General features: G+C 27.6%; 1 protein-coding gene and 1 long non-coding RNA gene across 2 annotated transcripts; both read right to left on the bottom strand.

Moving 5' to 3' along the window:
• Positions 1–1297: 1297 nt before the first annotated feature.
• LOC142162610 (uncharacterized) lies at positions 1298–1890 on the bottom strand. Its single transcript, XR_012693836.1, has 2 exons — positions 1751–1890; positions 1298–1654 (listed from the first exon to the last, which is right to left on the bottom strand). It is a non-coding gene; the product is annotated as an uncharacterized LOC142162610 (long non-coding RNA).
• Positions 1891–13033: 11143 nt separating this feature from the next.
• On the bottom strand, positions 13034–15265 carry LOC107808050 (uncharacterized). Its single transcript, XM_016632531.2, has 3 exons — positions 14854–15265; positions 14149–14454; positions 13034–13710 (listed from the first exon to the last, which is right to left on the bottom strand). The coding sequence occupies exons 1-3, from the start codon at positions 15085–15087 to the stop codon at positions 13309–13311; spliced, it is 942 nt and encodes a 313-aa protein (XP_016488017.1). The 5' UTR covers positions 15088–15265; the 3' UTR covers positions 13034–13308.
• Between the last annotated feature and the right edge of the window lie 2896 nt (positions 15266–18161).

Raw genomic sequence — 18161 nt, 5'->3', positions numbered from 1 at the left:
AATTACTGAAATTGGATGCCATATTAATCTAACTGTTTCGAAGTTGTAAGTTGCCATATTGGAGTTCAATATTGTAAGTTGTTAATTCTAAACTCTAAGTTGTAGTTTAATTATTGTAAGCATTGTCTTCAGGTGTCTATGTTTCAAGTGTCTGTATTGAAGTGTCTTCAAGTATTTAGAAGAAAACATGTTTTATTTACATCTTTGGCAAAGGAATTGAACAATTTGAACTAGTACAAGTCAGTAGATAGGAGCATTAAAAAGGGACAATAGATACAATATCAACACACTAGTACTTGGAACATACATTAACATATGTCATTATTTTACAATGGCTAAAATTCAGTAGATAAGAGCATAGAAACGTCTAAGTATTACAAGAACTAGGAAGTGAAATATCGATCATATGCCATCTTTCTTTTACAGAATTTACTTCATCCACATTGCCGCAACAAATTCAACAAAAAGTGCAACTGAAATCAAAATAAACATCTTCATTTTAACCACTTTATCTTCGATTTTCCTTGCTTTATTCAATTCAATATTTTTTGCAACCTCCAAATATTCAACTTTTTTCAACAATTTGTCCCTTTCTAACTTGCACGACTCCAACAATTGCTTCAACATACACTACAACAAATTTGATTTATAGCAACAAATGTCTTTGTCACTAAAAGGCTTTATTTCGTCACTAAATATCTTTTCTGACCAAATTTTTTTCGCCAATTCTTCGTAGCCATAAATGGGTCACTAAAAGTTTACAAAGACGATTTAGTGGTTCGTCACTAAATGACGTTACATTAGTGACAAATTTATTATTTTGTCCCCAAATATATTAAATCAGTGACGAATTTGTTTGTCAGAAAAACTTCAACTTTTTTGTAGTAGAAATAACTTTCGTCACTAAATAAATTCTTAATACCGACGAAACAAATTTATCACTAATTTTTATCTTGATTAGTGACAATTCTAATTGTCTCTAAAGTGGTATCTAATTTGTAGTTGAAAAATGTGATTTTGTCACCGAAGATATGCAAATTTTAAAGAAAAAATTATCATTTGTACACAAAACGTTTTCGTCCCTAAATGTATGAAAATTAAGACAAATTTGTTTGTCTAGAAAACTGTAACGATTTGTGACCGAAAGGTATTTGGCGATGATTATATAGGTTTTGGTACTATTTGCCATTTTTTAGATAAATAGATTATTTTAATATTTAGAATTTATAAATAATAATGAATATTCTATAATTGAATATAATACATTTTTTGCAAATTTTAATGTTTATAGGACAAATTGTTAAAAACTGCAGAATCTTTATTTCTCATAGAGGATTAGTTACAATATTTGGGATTATGGGAATACAAAGATGAGGATTAAAAATATATACACAAAAATATGAGTAGAGGAGTAAAAACATGACATTTACCCTGTATATTACAAATATTTCAGTCTCAAATCTCCAACTAACATAAAGAAACTGCATCTAACACTTAATACATTCACCATTTCTCAATTTAAAATCTTTAGATTCTTGAACATCTTTTTTGACTGCATAGTTTCTTTTTCTGTTTGCCACGGATCTCTTCTTGCTTGGCTCTGTCTCTCGCCCATGTTTTGGCTTGAAGAGCCTCATATTGGTGAAGGCATGACCTTGTTTGTCAGAGAAAAAAGATAGTCAAAGACATGACATCAACAGAAAAACATAGAAGACTAACGAGTTTACATAAAAAGAGAAGAAAGACAAACCTATAGATCTTTCGTGAAACCGTCAATGGTGGCAGAGTTTTGAAGAAACATAGTCACTTTTTTATGAGAGAGAAGTCGGGAGATATGAAACTGTAAATCAGTCTATAGTTTTAATTTGTGGGAATGAGCATTTGATCCATGATGAGTATCTTTATGGATTGATTCTGTTTCATTTCCTTTAGTTTAGGGATATTAACAAGAAAATGAGCCGATTATCTCGTCCACTTTGTTATGCTAGTTATTCTTACTTATCTAGCATTTTTATTTATTTGACGAAAAAAATTTAAATTGGTAAAAGAATCAAAAGAGAACTACATAAAGTAAAAGATCAATTTTCAAATTCTATTCAAAATTATACGTTAAGGCCGAAATTTCTATATTTTGCAAGAAGCCTTAAAACAATACTTTTACGTAATTCCCTTTTAAAATTCTTTTGATTTAAGAAAATCAAACATTATGTTTTCTAAAAAAGATACAGCAAAAAAAAAAGAAATCAAAAGTTCCTTAGTTTTTTTTTTTTTTTAAATTCCTTAGTTTGTTTATTTGAACATAACATTATGAAAAATAGAAGAAAGTATCATTTATTTTCAAAGAATTTTCCTCTTTTCTTTTTCAACTAGTATTAGTACCTGCACGGATGCGCGGACATTAATCATGTCAAATATTTAAGTTATTTGAATTGTATGTAAATAATCTTAAAATTTACACTTTCTGAGTAAATATAGATAATCATTGGATATTAACTACATGAAAAAAATTAACCATTTCTTCTATTTTTCTTTTTTGATACAATTCTTGCCGATGTCATTGGATCCTAAAAATAGTTAGGAAGTAAAATAATAACTCATATTTATGGCAAAACAATCAAATGTTGAAACAATGAACGACTCTTTGGATAAGACTTAACTCTTTTACTACTACTTGAACTCTTATTTGGTGTGTTGATATCTCTTAAAAAATATTTTTTCTTAAATTTCAGTTTCTAAAATATTATTTTTTAATAGTAATTATTTTTATAATAATGTAATTGAAATATTATTCTTAATTCAAAACTCATTTTAGTTGGCTATCTAAAAATATAAAAAATTCTTTAGCTAGTGAATTATTTTTACTCCATTTTGATATTTGACATTAAGCATATTAAATATCTGAGTTATTTGAATTATATGTAAATAACCTTAACATTTAAACTTTCTAAATAATTATGGATAATTGTCAGATATTAATTAAGAAATACTACATGAAAAAAGACTAATATTTTCTCCATTCTCGTAGTGATAATTTTATTTTTGCACTATTCTCATATGTGTAATTGGAACCTAAAAATAGCCACAAAGTAAATAATAACTCATACTTATGGCAAAGCACAAAGGTTAACACGATATAAATGATTCTTTAATTACGACATGACTCTTATACTACGACTTGAACTCTAATTTGGTATGATTTTATCTTTCAAAAACTATTTCTATTTTGAAATTTTAATTTCTAAAACTTTTTATATTTTAATAATGATTATCTTTATAATGATGCAAGTGAAGATGTTATCCTTAATTTAAAATTAACTTTAATCGGCTATCTAAAAATTTAAATGATTCTTTGGCCGGATTTATTTCAGTAATACTCCACCTTAAGTTTATCGATATTTCTAGCCCCAGAATTTGAATTTTTAATACCCTATATATACAAAAAAATTGTTCTTTGAATCATTAAATGTTAAATTAGTTGATTATTATTATAAAATATTGCATATATTGTCTTAAAATTGTCAAGTAGTTTATTTTTTGACACTATACTTGGCTTAACCTCAATGCAAACAACTCAAATTGCATTTCAATTCAAGTTCGAATATCATATCAGTTTGTTAGTAATAGTGATTTTTTTAAAAACGACACATAATGTAAATTTAAAAAATATTCTAAGATATCCTTATCTTATAATCTATGTATTTGAGTTGAAACAAAAATATTTGAAATCGATGAGATTAACTTTCAAATATTTTATACTCAACAAAGATGAAACATAAGAAAAAATTTGCTGTCATTTTTTATTTCTAGTTTTAACCTTTTTTCAATATTTATTTTCTTTTATCTTATTTTTTATGTCATTATTTATTTTGTTACAAAAAAATTAATTTATTTCACTATAAAAGGATGAGTTTTAATAAAAATTATCGACATATGAACTTTAATTATATTTTTAGTCTTTGGTTGAAATTATTTCATATTTTTCTTTTGGCTTTATCTAATCAGCCGAATCACCCGACCACTTAAATAAAAAAATTGAATGATGTATAATTTATATATAATCCATATATAATATGTGTACAATCATGTGTTGTCGGTATATCATCTATTTATATTAGCTATAAAAAGTAAACAATAAATATGGCCGAATATTATATAAATATTCCATAAGATTTCGGTTTTTTTAGTTTATCTATGATATAACTTCTATTATAATAATTTTAAACTCTCTACTAATGTTCAGAAATATCTTATCTTTTTATTATCTTTGAATTAAAAAATGTAAAGACATTTTTCAAAATAATTTTTTTACATTTTTAAAAAAATATTTCAAGTCATACCAATTTTTTCTTTATATATACTCTTTGTTACTTTTAAAAGTCGTTATAGAAACTATAAATTAGAAACCAATTTCTCTCTTGTTGAGTTTAAAAAAAACCTTTCACATAATCTAATGATTCAAAACTAATATTTTTCAACGAAAAAAATATTATACCCTTACAATATTGGCTTGACTACAGCTAAATGAAGGGGTTTCAGCTTATACCCTTCAATTCCTTGAATGTGCTAAATTAAAATTAATGATAGCAGTTGTATAGTCAAAGTTTTGTTATTTGTTTTATGTTCATTTATGCAATTTGACTCTTCAAACAAATATTCTTCAAGAAGAAAAAAGAAACAACTTTTTTTCTTAATATTGACTAATTTTGTGATGTTTCTTTCTCCAGCATGTATGTTTACTTTATAACATGTATGTTTACTTTATTATATATATAAGTAAACTTTTATTTGGTTTTGTAAACTCTTTTTGTTATTTAGATAAACATAGACGTGTACCCTATATATTACATTTATTTTAAAAGAATTTTATTTTATTCAAATTTAGCTACAGTGTTTCAAAGAACTATACTTATAGGATTTTAAATGTGAAAGAGTTTTATAGTTTTATGGAGTAGTCTTTGTTTTTTTCTAGAGACGAAGTAGTATTTAAATAATTAGAAAAAATAACCAAAGTTCCTAACATGATTGCATATGATCATTAACCGAATTAAGTATAATAACATGATAAAAAAAGATAAATTTTATTTTTAATTTAAATTCGAATTTTATAACTTTATCTATAAATTCAAAAAATTTAATTTCAAATATATATATATATATATATATATTATTTGTATTTAACTAAAATAGTTAAATACAGAATAAAGTTACCATATACTATTAACATTTATTAGCTTGCCACTTGGCTTAACCATAATGTCAATTATATATGGTAACTTTCTTGCTTTAATATATATATAGATTTAAAAATATATTTAGAAAATAATCTTAAATTTTTTCATTATTAAACCTTAGGGTAAATTAAACTAAACACCTTTGTAATATGACTCAGTTGCAATTATGTTTCTTGTATTTTAAATCAAACACTTACACTCCTTATACTATGAAAATTTTATATAAATATAACGACTCAGTAACAAATATACATCACTCCCCCTTGTATTTCGATATCAAACATTTATACTTCATATACTATGAATATCCTAAAATTTTATGATCACTTAATTAAGATATACTCCCCTTATTCCCTATATTTTTGTAAAAATATTTAAACCCCTTGTATAATAAGAATCATGCATCAAGATAAATGATCTTCCAACTAAGTGAATTTATGATAATTTAGAGTGGAACAATAAATAAGCAAAATAAAATAAAAAATAAGAAATTTTTATATAATAAAATATTATAATTTAAAAAGTACGAATAGATTATGTGTTTATGAAGCACACAATGTTTTAAAGGATACATGTTTCAAACAATATTTATCATCTCTTTTGGTGATGAATAATAGTATCGTGAACAACAATAAATCTAGTGTAATTCTACAAGCGGAGTCTTGGGATGATAGTATTTACAAAAATCCTACTCCTACCTTGAGAAGATAGAGAGACTGTTTCTGATAGTCCCTCAGCTTCAGAAAAATAATAGTACTGTGAATTACTTCTTAATTTTGTTAATTTTTTGAAAGCAAACAATATTAGAGTTGTATTATATAATTGTGATTTATTTTTATAATAACAAAATTCATTTTTAAACTTATATGAAACTTTGTTGCATCTCAAACAATAATAGTTTAATAATTAAATGAGTAATCTTTAGAGATATTTTTTTTATTTTAAAAAAAATGTTTCTTGATTCATTTACTAGTACATTTGCTTTTCAAGATCATATTTTTTAAAAATAAGGGTTGTTATGACTTTATAGTTGATTCATACATCATGGTATTTTATAAAAATTTGTCATATTTCATATATAACATTTAGGATTTATGATATAAAAAACTGCCAATTCAAAATTTCTTTGTTTTTTAAATAATTTTGTTTTTATTTTTAAAAATAAAAAAATATTTATTTAGAAACTATTATTGAGAATAATAGAATAAAAATTCTATATCTTCTATTATATTATAAAAATAAAGTAGCATACAAAAATTTAAACAAAGTAATATGCTAATAAAAGTTTCTATTAATAATGCAATAATACTAAATATTGGATAATATAATAAATAAAAATACCGAACATGCCTATTATTCCATGCCTATATAAGTCTCATTAATTTAATAGAGATTTTATTAATTAAAATTCAGATAATATTATTGAGAAAAATAGGATAAAATTTAAAATTAAAAAATATTTCAAGATTAATAAAATATATATCTTCTATAATTACAAAAAGAAAGTAGTAAACAAAAATATTAAACAAAAAAATATGCTAATATAAATTTCTATTAACAATGTGAAAATACTAAATATTGTATAAGTATAATAAAGAAAAATATTGAACCAAAAAGCTATTCAATGACTATACAAGTCTCTTTAATTTAATAGAAATTTTATTCATTAAAATTCAGACAATATTATTGAGAACATTAGAATAAAATTTAAAATAAAAAAATATTTCAAGAGTAATAAAATATATATCTTCTATAATATTACCCAAAAAAAGTAGTAGACAAAAATATTAAACAAAGTAATATGGAAATAAACATTTCTATTAATAATGAAATTATACTAAATATTGGATAATATAATAAAGAAAAATACATAACAAAAAGTTATTCGATGACTATATAAGTCCCTTTAATTTAATAGAAATTTTATTCACTAAAATTCAAAATAAAAAATATTTCAAGATTAATAAAACATATATATCTTCTCTTATATTATAAAAAGAAAGAGATCAGACAAAAATATTAAACAAAGTAATATGCTAAAAAAAATTTCTATTAACAATGTACAATACTAAGCATTGAATAATAGAATAAACAACATATAGAACAAAATATTTATTCAATAACTATATAAGTCCATTTGAACTAATTCAACACCATTCATTTAGAAAAATAATACAATAATATTCGTATTATAAATAAAAACTAAATAAATAAAATTAAAATATTTGAGAACAAAAATTAGTGTATAAAGAATAGAATAGATATAATGTGATTATAACCCCACTTTAAATTTATTTGACAAAATTAAGTAAATAAATAATGCTCAAAAATATTATTAATAAATTTATATGTCGAAATAATTTGAGAAACTCATACAGGATAAAATCAAACTAAATTTAAAGAGTAATATAAAATTATATTAAATATATTATATGAAACTGGTAATTTATTAAAAATTTATATGTGAATTTAATAATATTAAATAATTGAAAATACGATTAGATAATAAAGGAACAAAAAATATAAATTTGTTGGAAAATATAAAAATATAAGATTTATAATTAAAATTATGATGATAAAAGTCGTACATATACACATACCTAAAATCATAATTAAAAAATAGTCAAAAAAGAAGAATACTTTTAAAAATAAAATCAAGTGATATCGTAGAAACATGTATACTAATTAAATTTCTCGGGTAGGAAATTTTAGTTAATAAATTGAACTCATAATTTTATAATAAAAATATAAAATTCTATTAGCATATTATACATTAAAAGAATATATTATATATATAGCACAAATTAATAATTATTAAAAATATGTGTAGATTTTAAAAAAAAATAAAAATAAAAGTCCTATCTCTTTATACTTTTGATGAATTCAAAATTATAATTTAGTAAAAAATAATATTATATTATATAATTGTTTAGTAAAATACAAAATGAGAAAACTAATTAAATATTACAGTAGAAAAGAATGTACGAAAAGAGGGGGTCAAGATAATTTTATGATATTTATATTTTGAATTAATTAATAAGAAAATATAAATAAATAGCACTGAAGAAAATTATTGATAAATTTAGACAATTGAAGAATTTTGAACAGTATAACATAAGTTTTAAAAAAATATTTTAGAGTAAGAAAATCTATTTCTCTATTATATTAAAAAAAAGTAGTATCAAAATAGTAAGCCATTTGACAAGTCAATAAAAAGTCATATTATTAAATATATAGTATTAAATACTTTCTAATGTAATAATAATAAAGAATAAATAAGGAGCAAATAATTTATTTCATTACTATATAATGTTTATCTTTTGAATTTGTATCGATTTATTATATTAAATAATTAAATAACAACTTATGTTTTTAAAAATAATATAATATATTATATCTTAATTTCATAAGATTAATATTCTGTTAAATTATTCGTATCGTGCGGGTTCTAACACTAATTAGTGATAAAAACTGAAGTCACAATAAATACAAATTTTTATGGCTAAAAATGTACCTATTAACTATACAGAGTCTATTTTGTCACTATTTTAACAACAAATTTTTTAGCGACGGAACTTTTCTCGATTACCAAACTTTAATTAAAGTTGAGACAAATAATTTTGTCACAAATTGCCTGCATATATTATCACTAACTTTGTATATTATTAGTGACAAAAGCTAAAGTCACAAATGAATATAAAATTTATGTCAAAAGTTTGTACGATTTAACTACAAATTTTATTTCGTTGCTATTTTAACAATGTATTTTTAGTGACGAAACTTTTTTGTATCCAAACTTTAACTATTTTTTAAGACAAATGATGATTTGTCACAAATTATTTGCAGCATCAGTGACGAAATTAATTGTCACTGATAATTTATTTTTGCGGCTAATGTTTCTCAATAATTGGCGCCAACCCATATTTTTGGTGGGAAACCTTAGTAGACAAAATTTTTGCTATGAAGTTTGTGTTTCGTCACTAAAAGTATATGACTCATGGATTTAAGTACGAAATGTAGTTTTTGTCACAAAAAGTGAATAATTAGTGATGAATTTTCTATTGTAGCTAATAATTTCGTGGTTAAAAATCACATTTGTTGTAGTGATATTGATTGTAACATTAGAAACATCTAATTTACACCGCAACTTATTGATTTCTATCAACGCTCGGTCCGAAAAAGGTTCGCCTTGCCATTCCCAATATCCACACGACTCATTTTAACGATAATGAACAATAATTAGGTTAGAAGGAATAAAAATTCAATTTTTGTACAAACAATTAGCAAACTAAACAAATGAAAATTTTCAACTTACTTCAGGTTTAGTACATTTATAGAATCTCCTTCCGGGATTTTGAGGTGTGGTCGATCGGAAATGGTTGACAATCTCTCCACAATGGTGCCTCCTCTTTGATGTAGCACTAGACTCCGACATTTGACTCACTTTTACTACCACCAACAAAGAAATAAATTTATGATGAAATTTATTGCAATGGGCTGTCTTGATGGAGCTTAGAGCATAGAGGGTTTGATGGAAATGGTTGTAGGTGTATAAATTAGGGTTAGGGTTTATTTTGTGTTGTAAATCACGGGTTACGGGTTATGGGTATGGGGGGTTCGTGGAGCAGGTCGCTTAATATGTGCCCAGATGTAAAAAGGGAATGGATGGGTGCCACATGTCACCTCCGTCTAATTAATGATATATTTGTTATGATAGTAAGACGGCAGGGAGGCGTAGCCACCTTATGCCAAGGGTGATCAAGCGCACACCCTTTGCGAAAAAATTATATTCCGTATATAAGTTAAATACTACTTTATATGGTTATATATTATATTTTGAACACCCTGAATACAGTTGTGTAAGGCAGTTCACCGGTTCAAGATGTTGAAAGTGACTTGTTGTTCACGGGTTCAAAGTTCTGCCCATTTTGTTTGCCAAAACTAAATAGAGACCACCATGTATGGTTTGTTTGATTCTTTTTAAATGTAAAAGATTTTCTAATGAAATATCTCTTAAAACTTAAAATTTGTGAGAAATAAACAAGTACTAAAAGTTATTTGTTAAAGAAGGTTTATAATTTAAAATTTAAGTTCTGCTAAAATTCTTCAATAAAAGCTCTCTACAAACTACAATTCTCTCGACTCTTTTTATTCTTTGGGTTTATGCACTTTTATTAGTAAATTTTCCAATGTTGTATTTTTATTATTTTAATTTTGATTTATAAAATTATAGTTTTATTACAAGTTCGTTATTGTTTAGCTAAATGTTCCGTAGTTTGATTTAAAAAAAAATTAGTGCACTATTCATCGACAAAAAATATCATTGACTTGTTTAAAGTTTGAATGCCTTTGACGGAATTCCTAACTATGCCACCGATTATTACAAGTTAAAGTTCATTGATAATATAAAAAGAAATTACATTGTTAATAACTTAATATATATGAAATTACTAATACTCGTAAATAGCTAATGTATCATGTCATTTCTCCATGTTGACTCTAGTAGAATAAGATGAAATGAAAGAACACAAAAGGCCTCCTAATTTACTGCAACTAGTAACAAGGAAAAATCAGACGTACGTGTTTGTAACATTTCGTTAACGTTCAAACTTTTTTTTTGTTTTCTAATGTTGTGGGTTGTAGGGGACCATTGGATGAGGGTGAGTTGACAGTGAAAAAAAAAATTCTGATAGCTTTTCTCTCTCTTTTCGTTTTCTCTTATTTTCATATAAAAGTACGTACTACTTTCTACTTCAGTTCAAAGACGGGTTCAGGATTTTAAATTAATAAGTTCTAGATTTCACAATATACAATTTATTGGTCCAAGATAATTTATTTTTACATGTGAAGTTGATTTTCTAACACAAATATACAATAGATGGGCCAAAGTTATTGAGTTCTGTCAATTTGTATGTAATTCTGTAGCTCCCCCTTATTTTCATATAAAAGTACGTACTACTTTCTGCTCGTACTACTTTCTGCTTCAGTTCAAAGACGGATTCAGGAAATTGAATTAATGAGTTTTAGATTCCACAATATACAGCTTATTGATCCAGGATAATTTATTTTTACATGTTAAGTTGATTTTCTAATACAAATATACAACAGATGACAATAACAACAACAACCCAGTAAAATTCTATAAGTGAAATCTAGGGAAGGTAGTGTGTACGCAGATCTTACCCCTACCCAAAGTGATAGAGAGGCTGTTTTCGAAAGACCCTCGGCTCAAGACGACGAAAAAAATACTATATCAGTACTATCAAAAGTATACAAGCCAAAGTTATTGAGTTATATCGAATCTATATGTAATACTGTAGCTCCCCTTTATTTTCATATATAAGTGCGTACTACTTTCTACATCACTTCAAAGACGGATTCAGGAATTTGAATTAATGAGTTCTAGATTCCACAATATACAACTTATTGGTCCAGGATAATTCATTTTTACATGTTAAGTTGATTTTCTAATATAAATATACAATGGATGGTCCAATGTTATTGAGATTTGTCGAATCCGTAGGTAAAAATGAAGCTCCCTTTTATTTTCATATAAAAGTACGTACTACTTTCTACTTCAGTTCAAGGACGGATTCAAGGCTTTGAGTTTTATGAACATTCAGCTTATTGAGTCTAGAATAATTTATTTTTACATGTTAAGTTGATTTTTTAATACACATATGCGATGTATGAGTCACAGCTATTAAGTTCTGTCGAATCCGTATGTAAAACTGTAGCTCCCCCTTATTTTCATATAAAAGTACGTACAACCTTCTACTTCAGCTCAAAGATGGATTTAGGATTTTGAGTTAATGAGTTCTAGATTCTTAAACATACAACTTATTGGGTCTAGGATAATTTAGTTTTACATGTTAAGTTGATTGTCTAATACAAATATACAACGTATGAGCCAAAGTTATTCAGTTATGCCGAATCCGTATATAAAACTGTAGCTACCCCTGAGAGTCTGCAAACGACTTCTGCGAGCATCAAGAGCTACTGTTTATAATGAAATATCAGAATAATATGGTTCATAGATATGAACCATTCATGCCAGCCGTGCACAGTGTAAGTGTCACTTTATATTTCTGTTAAAAGCCTAATTTGTTTTCTTTTGTAAAGCTGGTCCCAAACCCTAATACTCTATCTTTGCATACCCAACCTAAACATCCACATATTTTTATCAAGTTGATCATTGTACTGACTGATATTTTACTGAAATAAGAAACTTTTTTACTCTTAATTCAAGTTTTTACTGTCACATGTTATTAAAAAGAATTTCCGAGTACTTGACTCATAAAAATAGGACTGCGCGTAAAGTGGAGTATTGAGAATATAATTTAAGTAAATGTTAAGATTTTATATGTAATTGTTCACACAAGTTAATTAACAGAATTCACTTCTGTCATGCGTTTTAAAAAGAAGAAAAGGTAAAAAGAATTATTCTGTATAATATTTATGAACTAGTGCTTTTCCTGAGCCGAGGGTCCATCGGAAACATCTAGCCTTCATATCTTCATAAGGTAGAGGTAAGGTTGCGGACACACTACCCTCCCCAAACCCTACTTGTGGGATTATACTGGGTCTGTTGTTGTAATATCTATGAACTAGTATACAAAAGAAATAGAAGAATTAATTTAAAATGCCCTTTACCCAACCTCTTAAACTAAAAATAGCTGGTAGAACGTAAATAGTGACTCTGACCGGATATTTTTGTAAATATCCCTAAAAAAAAATTCATGGTTTTGGGGAGAACATTCAATAAACTTGAAAATCATCACACAAGTAGATACATGAACAAGTGATGATCAAAGCTTTTTTATCATCTAGCTCAAAAACTATCATTATGAGCTTACAAAGATCATCACCACACAAGATCAAACTTACTACTACTAGTACTTAATTATTATTAAAATTTTCGTACGTAGCTTGACTTACAGGCTACAACTGATCTCACTCTCACTAATATTATTCTAGCTATAATTATGATCTCAAACTCAATTTCACACTACTAATTTGGTGCTATTCCCTTTAATTAACTCAAGAAATATTATGATAACCCTAATTTAAGTACTACTCAACCATGAACAAGGCCACTAGATAGTGCCATTAGCAAAATTGCAGCTTCCTTCTCATCTTGTGGAAAAACGCGATGTAACGCCAAATTGTTGCTCAAGTTGACGAAGAAATCCTCGAAACAAATCTTCTTTTGTGCATTATTAATAGTAGATGAAGATGATCCAACAGCAGCAGTAGTAGATGTTATGAATTTGCACCTTTTCTTGAAGGGTACAACATGATTGTTATTCACTTTTGTAGTTATCTTTTGTTTCTGTTGCACTTTTATCTTCATTGCTGTTGCTGTTGTTGTTGTTGATGTTTCAGTCGTGAAATTTGTCCCATTTGCTGCAGCTGCAGCTGCTGCTGCCATGGCTCTCCTTGCTTTCCTTTGTCGAATTCCACATGCGTTACAAAGGGACTGTACCATCAAGAGTTTAAGTAAGATTTTTTACCAAAAGTACTAAGTGGGGTTTTCTGTGCTATCTTGTTAATTAATTAACATTTATGTTGTGCTGACTCCTCAAAAATGCTACCGCACTCGTATCCAAAAAAAAAAGGACAGCTTGGTGCTTGAAGCATCTCGCTTTTATGCAGGGTCCGGTGAAGGGTCGCACCCCAAGGAGGCATGATGTAGGCAACCTTCCCTGATGCAAGCATCAATAGCTGATTTCACGACTCGAACTCGTGGCCGATAGGTCACATGGAGATAACTTTACTGCACCCGTACAAATCCTAAAAAATACATGATTATAATGACATGCATCCGGCTACATAGTTGAAGGGTCCGAACAACATAGGTTAAAATGACCTACAACAACAACTAATTATTTATAGCAATTAAGTAAGAAAATATTACCTTAGGGCCTTTAGGACCACTTCTCCAAAGAGGGGTCTTAGTAGTGTTACAATCGGAACAAACCCTAATTGGAATATTGTTGTTATTACTGTTGTTGGAAGAGCTGTTGCTGCTGTAATCAGTTTCCAAATTAGGAGATGATTGTTGCTTCTTCTGATCTTCTAACTTCAATTTGATATGTGTATGATCTGAATTCTTCATCTTTTGCATCAACTTATCACCTTTCTTCCACAAGGTTAATTTGAGTCCCTTGTTTTTCTTCTCTAGATGATCATGTGATCCACTTCTTGAAGCGAAATTATCAATCTATATGATCCACAAGAACAATTTTTAAAGGCAAAAAACAAAGACCACTTAAATAGCATATTTTTAATATGATCCAAGTGATAGTGAAAAATATACAACCCAAAAGAGCGAAAAAGAAAAACGCGATACAACATGAAGAAAAAAAAACCCTTTTCTTGTATGTTCCTCTGGTTGGTGGTGTGTTCGGTGGCCGGCAATTCAGAATAATAGTGTTGAAATGTGTATCTTATCTAAAAGTTTAAGTTATTAGATAGGACCATAGTTTTAACTAATTATGTCTTCAATAGAAGAACGTGATCCAAGTGATTGTTAAAAGTTAAAACCTCCAAATTTAAGCAAATAAGAAAAGGAAACGCGATCCAATATGAAAAACAAAGAACCCTAATCCTGTATGTATACCTCGGGTTGGTGTTGTGGCTGGTAAAATTGAGAATGATAATCTCCCGTTTGATCTTGATTAGTAGATGAATTATTGAAGAAAGTTTGGCAAGACGAGTAAGAAGATGACGAAGCAACTTGATAGCTAGGGCTAACAAGAGGATTAATATGACTTAGATCACGAACCTCATTATTATTAAGTTCAAAAGGAAACGAAGGAGAAGAAGAAGAACTACTTCTAAAAGTAGGAATCATGGGAACTAAGGGGAAAACAAAAGAAGAAAGGAAAAGGAAAGAAGAATTGTGATCAAAGAAAATGTAATTGAAGAATGTTTAAAAACTATTTTAAAGAGAAGAAAAGGGGCATTCACGTGACTTGATGACAACCAAACAAACAAAGTTAAAAGAGACAAACAAAAAGGAGAAGAGCAGTATGCTACCACACGACCAAATGACAGAACCCTATCTTCAAAAGTTTCATAATTCATCCCTCAATTAATAATAATTCCTAAAGTCAAAATTAATTGGAAAATATTTTTATGAACAATTACAACTTTATGTAGTTTGGACAAAGGCTATGTCAACCACACACAGCATTCTCATGTGCCCTCAATCATCTACCAATTACTCTTTCTTTTTTGCTAATATTTTCTTATTTCTCTTCCTTATTTAGGGTTTTCCCTTGTTTGGTTCTAACTAGTCATACAAATAGTGATCGACAGAAGCGGAATCAGGATTTAAAGTTACTGGATTCAGGATTCTAATCTTTTTAAGTTATTGGGTTCTAAAGTAAAAATTTATACATATTCAATGAATTTCTTGAGATATATATAGGATTTGGACTAAAGGTACTGGATTCGGGCGAACTCGTTACCGAAGCTCTAGCTCCGCCTTTATCGATCGATGACAAAAATACAATTTATATAGGTATTCATCAAATTGTGAGTCTTGAATTTCATGCGCGTGTAACTAGATTTTAATCAAAAAGGAGATTTCTTCAGGATCGTGTGAAGCTTAGCTTACTTTATCAGCCATGTAATGATTCGAGTTCATAATAAGTAAGAAGTGGATGAAGCTTGATCTAAGATTAATCATATCCTTATAATTGGCAATGTGTAACAAATTTATATTTACGACACTTCCCACATAATGCTCGGATAATCAACAATGATTTGGGCGAAGTGCAGCAATAGCCATTTTTAAGCCCGCTATTTAAAATTCAGGATATAAGATTCGAACTTCTGGACACAATTTTCGAACTTTACGACACGATGTCCTGAAGTTTGAACTTTATGATTTTCGCTCTATAACATCGTGTCCTAAAATTTGAGAGAAATTGGCTAATGTTTAAATATATTGTAAACTCTGGATATATGTTAAACAATATATGCTTAAGAATAGCTACCTGATGTCTTTCCACCTTTGATTTCCTGAAGTTAGCTAACTAAAGCCAGATTTATACTGTACTAGAGATAGTTTTTTTTTTTTAGGAGATAGTTTTGGTGAGATCCAACTAGAAAACTTTTTAAAACTAAGAAGCTTGTATAGCTTAGGAAAGGGTTTGATTGATAAAAGGATAACTAAGAAGCTATTATAGCTTTGGAAGGTGTTTGATTGATAAAAGGAAAATTCTAGATATATGCCTTTAGGCACAAAAGAAATTAATCCAATGTTTTTATGTCTTTCTAATGATTGATTTTCCTTGTTGTAGTTCATATTCATATTATTAGCAAAAAAGAAAATTCATATTCAATTGAAGAAAAAAAGAATTTCTTCTTATTGTGAATCAAAGTGTATATCTGGACTTGTAGCTCGACAGTTCACCAAGTGGGTTACATTAATTGTTTATTCTTCTAATTTTGACTGTCTTCTTGTTTATCGCTCACACATTAAAACTCAATATTTACTTACTAAGATTGTCAGTATGTCCGAGCATCTTGCCAGTTAAAATCAAGAATGATGCATGTTTTAGGTTAAATAAAGTGATAAAAAAACATATCCTAGGTTAATCGAATATAATTGAATTTTTAATTAATCCACTGATCAAGTATCTGAGCAAAGTACTAATCAGGTAATCGAGAATAAAACATCCAAACACGGCATACACTAGAGCATCTAAGTGTAAATAACTGAGATGACACTACATCATGTGAGTGCCTTACATAATCTAAAAATCGTCAGAATTTACCTTTTTAAACTTATTATATTTTAATAATTCCGACCAATATCGGTAGGTATCTTAAATTTTTTTAAAATATAAAATTATTTTATCGACCGCCATTGGTTGTTATTATTTAAAAAAATAAACAAAAGTTATTTTAAAATATACCGACCGACTTCGGTCGATATATTTAATTTTTCTAGAAATTGTGTTTGATAAATTGGTCAACTCTTGGTTGAACAAACCGACCGATTTTGGTCGAAATTTGCGATCGAAAGTGGTCGCTCTATTTGACCGACCAGCCTTAATTATTTCGACAGATTAAAATCGGTTAAAAATCAGCCGGTTTTAAAATGTTTCCGATCAAAATCGGTTGGTATTCGTGGACGGCTTTTCACAATTTTCTAGTAGTGTTATAATCTATTTGAGTTTAGTACGTGGTAGTTTTACTATGATTTTGATACTGTAAAAATCATGTGCATGTCAGTGGTCGAAAAGTTAGATTTTTGGATGACAATAATTTAATTGCCACCTTAGTATTGCCAAAAGTTGCATTCAATGCTGGGCAGGCCAAGTAGTACAATATCATGTTCAGTATATCATCTGTTAACTAAGCAACGTTCCTATTGTTAATTTTAAAATTCTCCATAAGGTTAAAATCACTAGTGCACTAAAATTATAAAAATATATATAATTTTAAACCTATAATTTCAAAAGTGTAGCAGGTTCATGGTAAAAGATTAAAGTTAAACTCGTCAAATGTATCCACTAGTGCACCCATCATCTTGAAATCCTGGATCCGCTTTTGCGGCCCAGATTCTACTTGTAGAATTACACTGAGTTTGTTATTATTGTTATTATAAAATAATAACGAACATGCTATCACATGTTAATTAAAATTCACTAATAGTAAAAAAATATCTTTACAGTATCGATGCGTGTGTATATACATATATATATATATATATCAAACATTGGTCTCCTTAATTAAAGCCACAGATGCCTTAATTTAGCATAACATTTGCCCAAGACAGGCCACCAACGATAGGAATGATCGATCCTCCAAAAAAAGGCAAAATGGCTAAATTTGTGGCCACTGAAAATTCTGAAAGCTACGTCTTATATTTCTGCGCAAGTAGTTCACATGAGGAAACAATAATTTTTTGCC

This window comes from Nicotiana tabacum, chromosome 8, assembly GCF_000715075.1.
Source record: "Nicotiana tabacum cultivar K326 chromosome 8, ASM71507v2, whole genome shotgun sequence".
Lineage (NCBI taxonomy): Eukaryota > Viridiplantae > Streptophyta > Magnoliopsida > Solanales > Solanaceae > Nicotiana > Nicotiana tabacum.
This window is presented reverse-complemented; position numbering and strand designations above follow the sequence as displayed.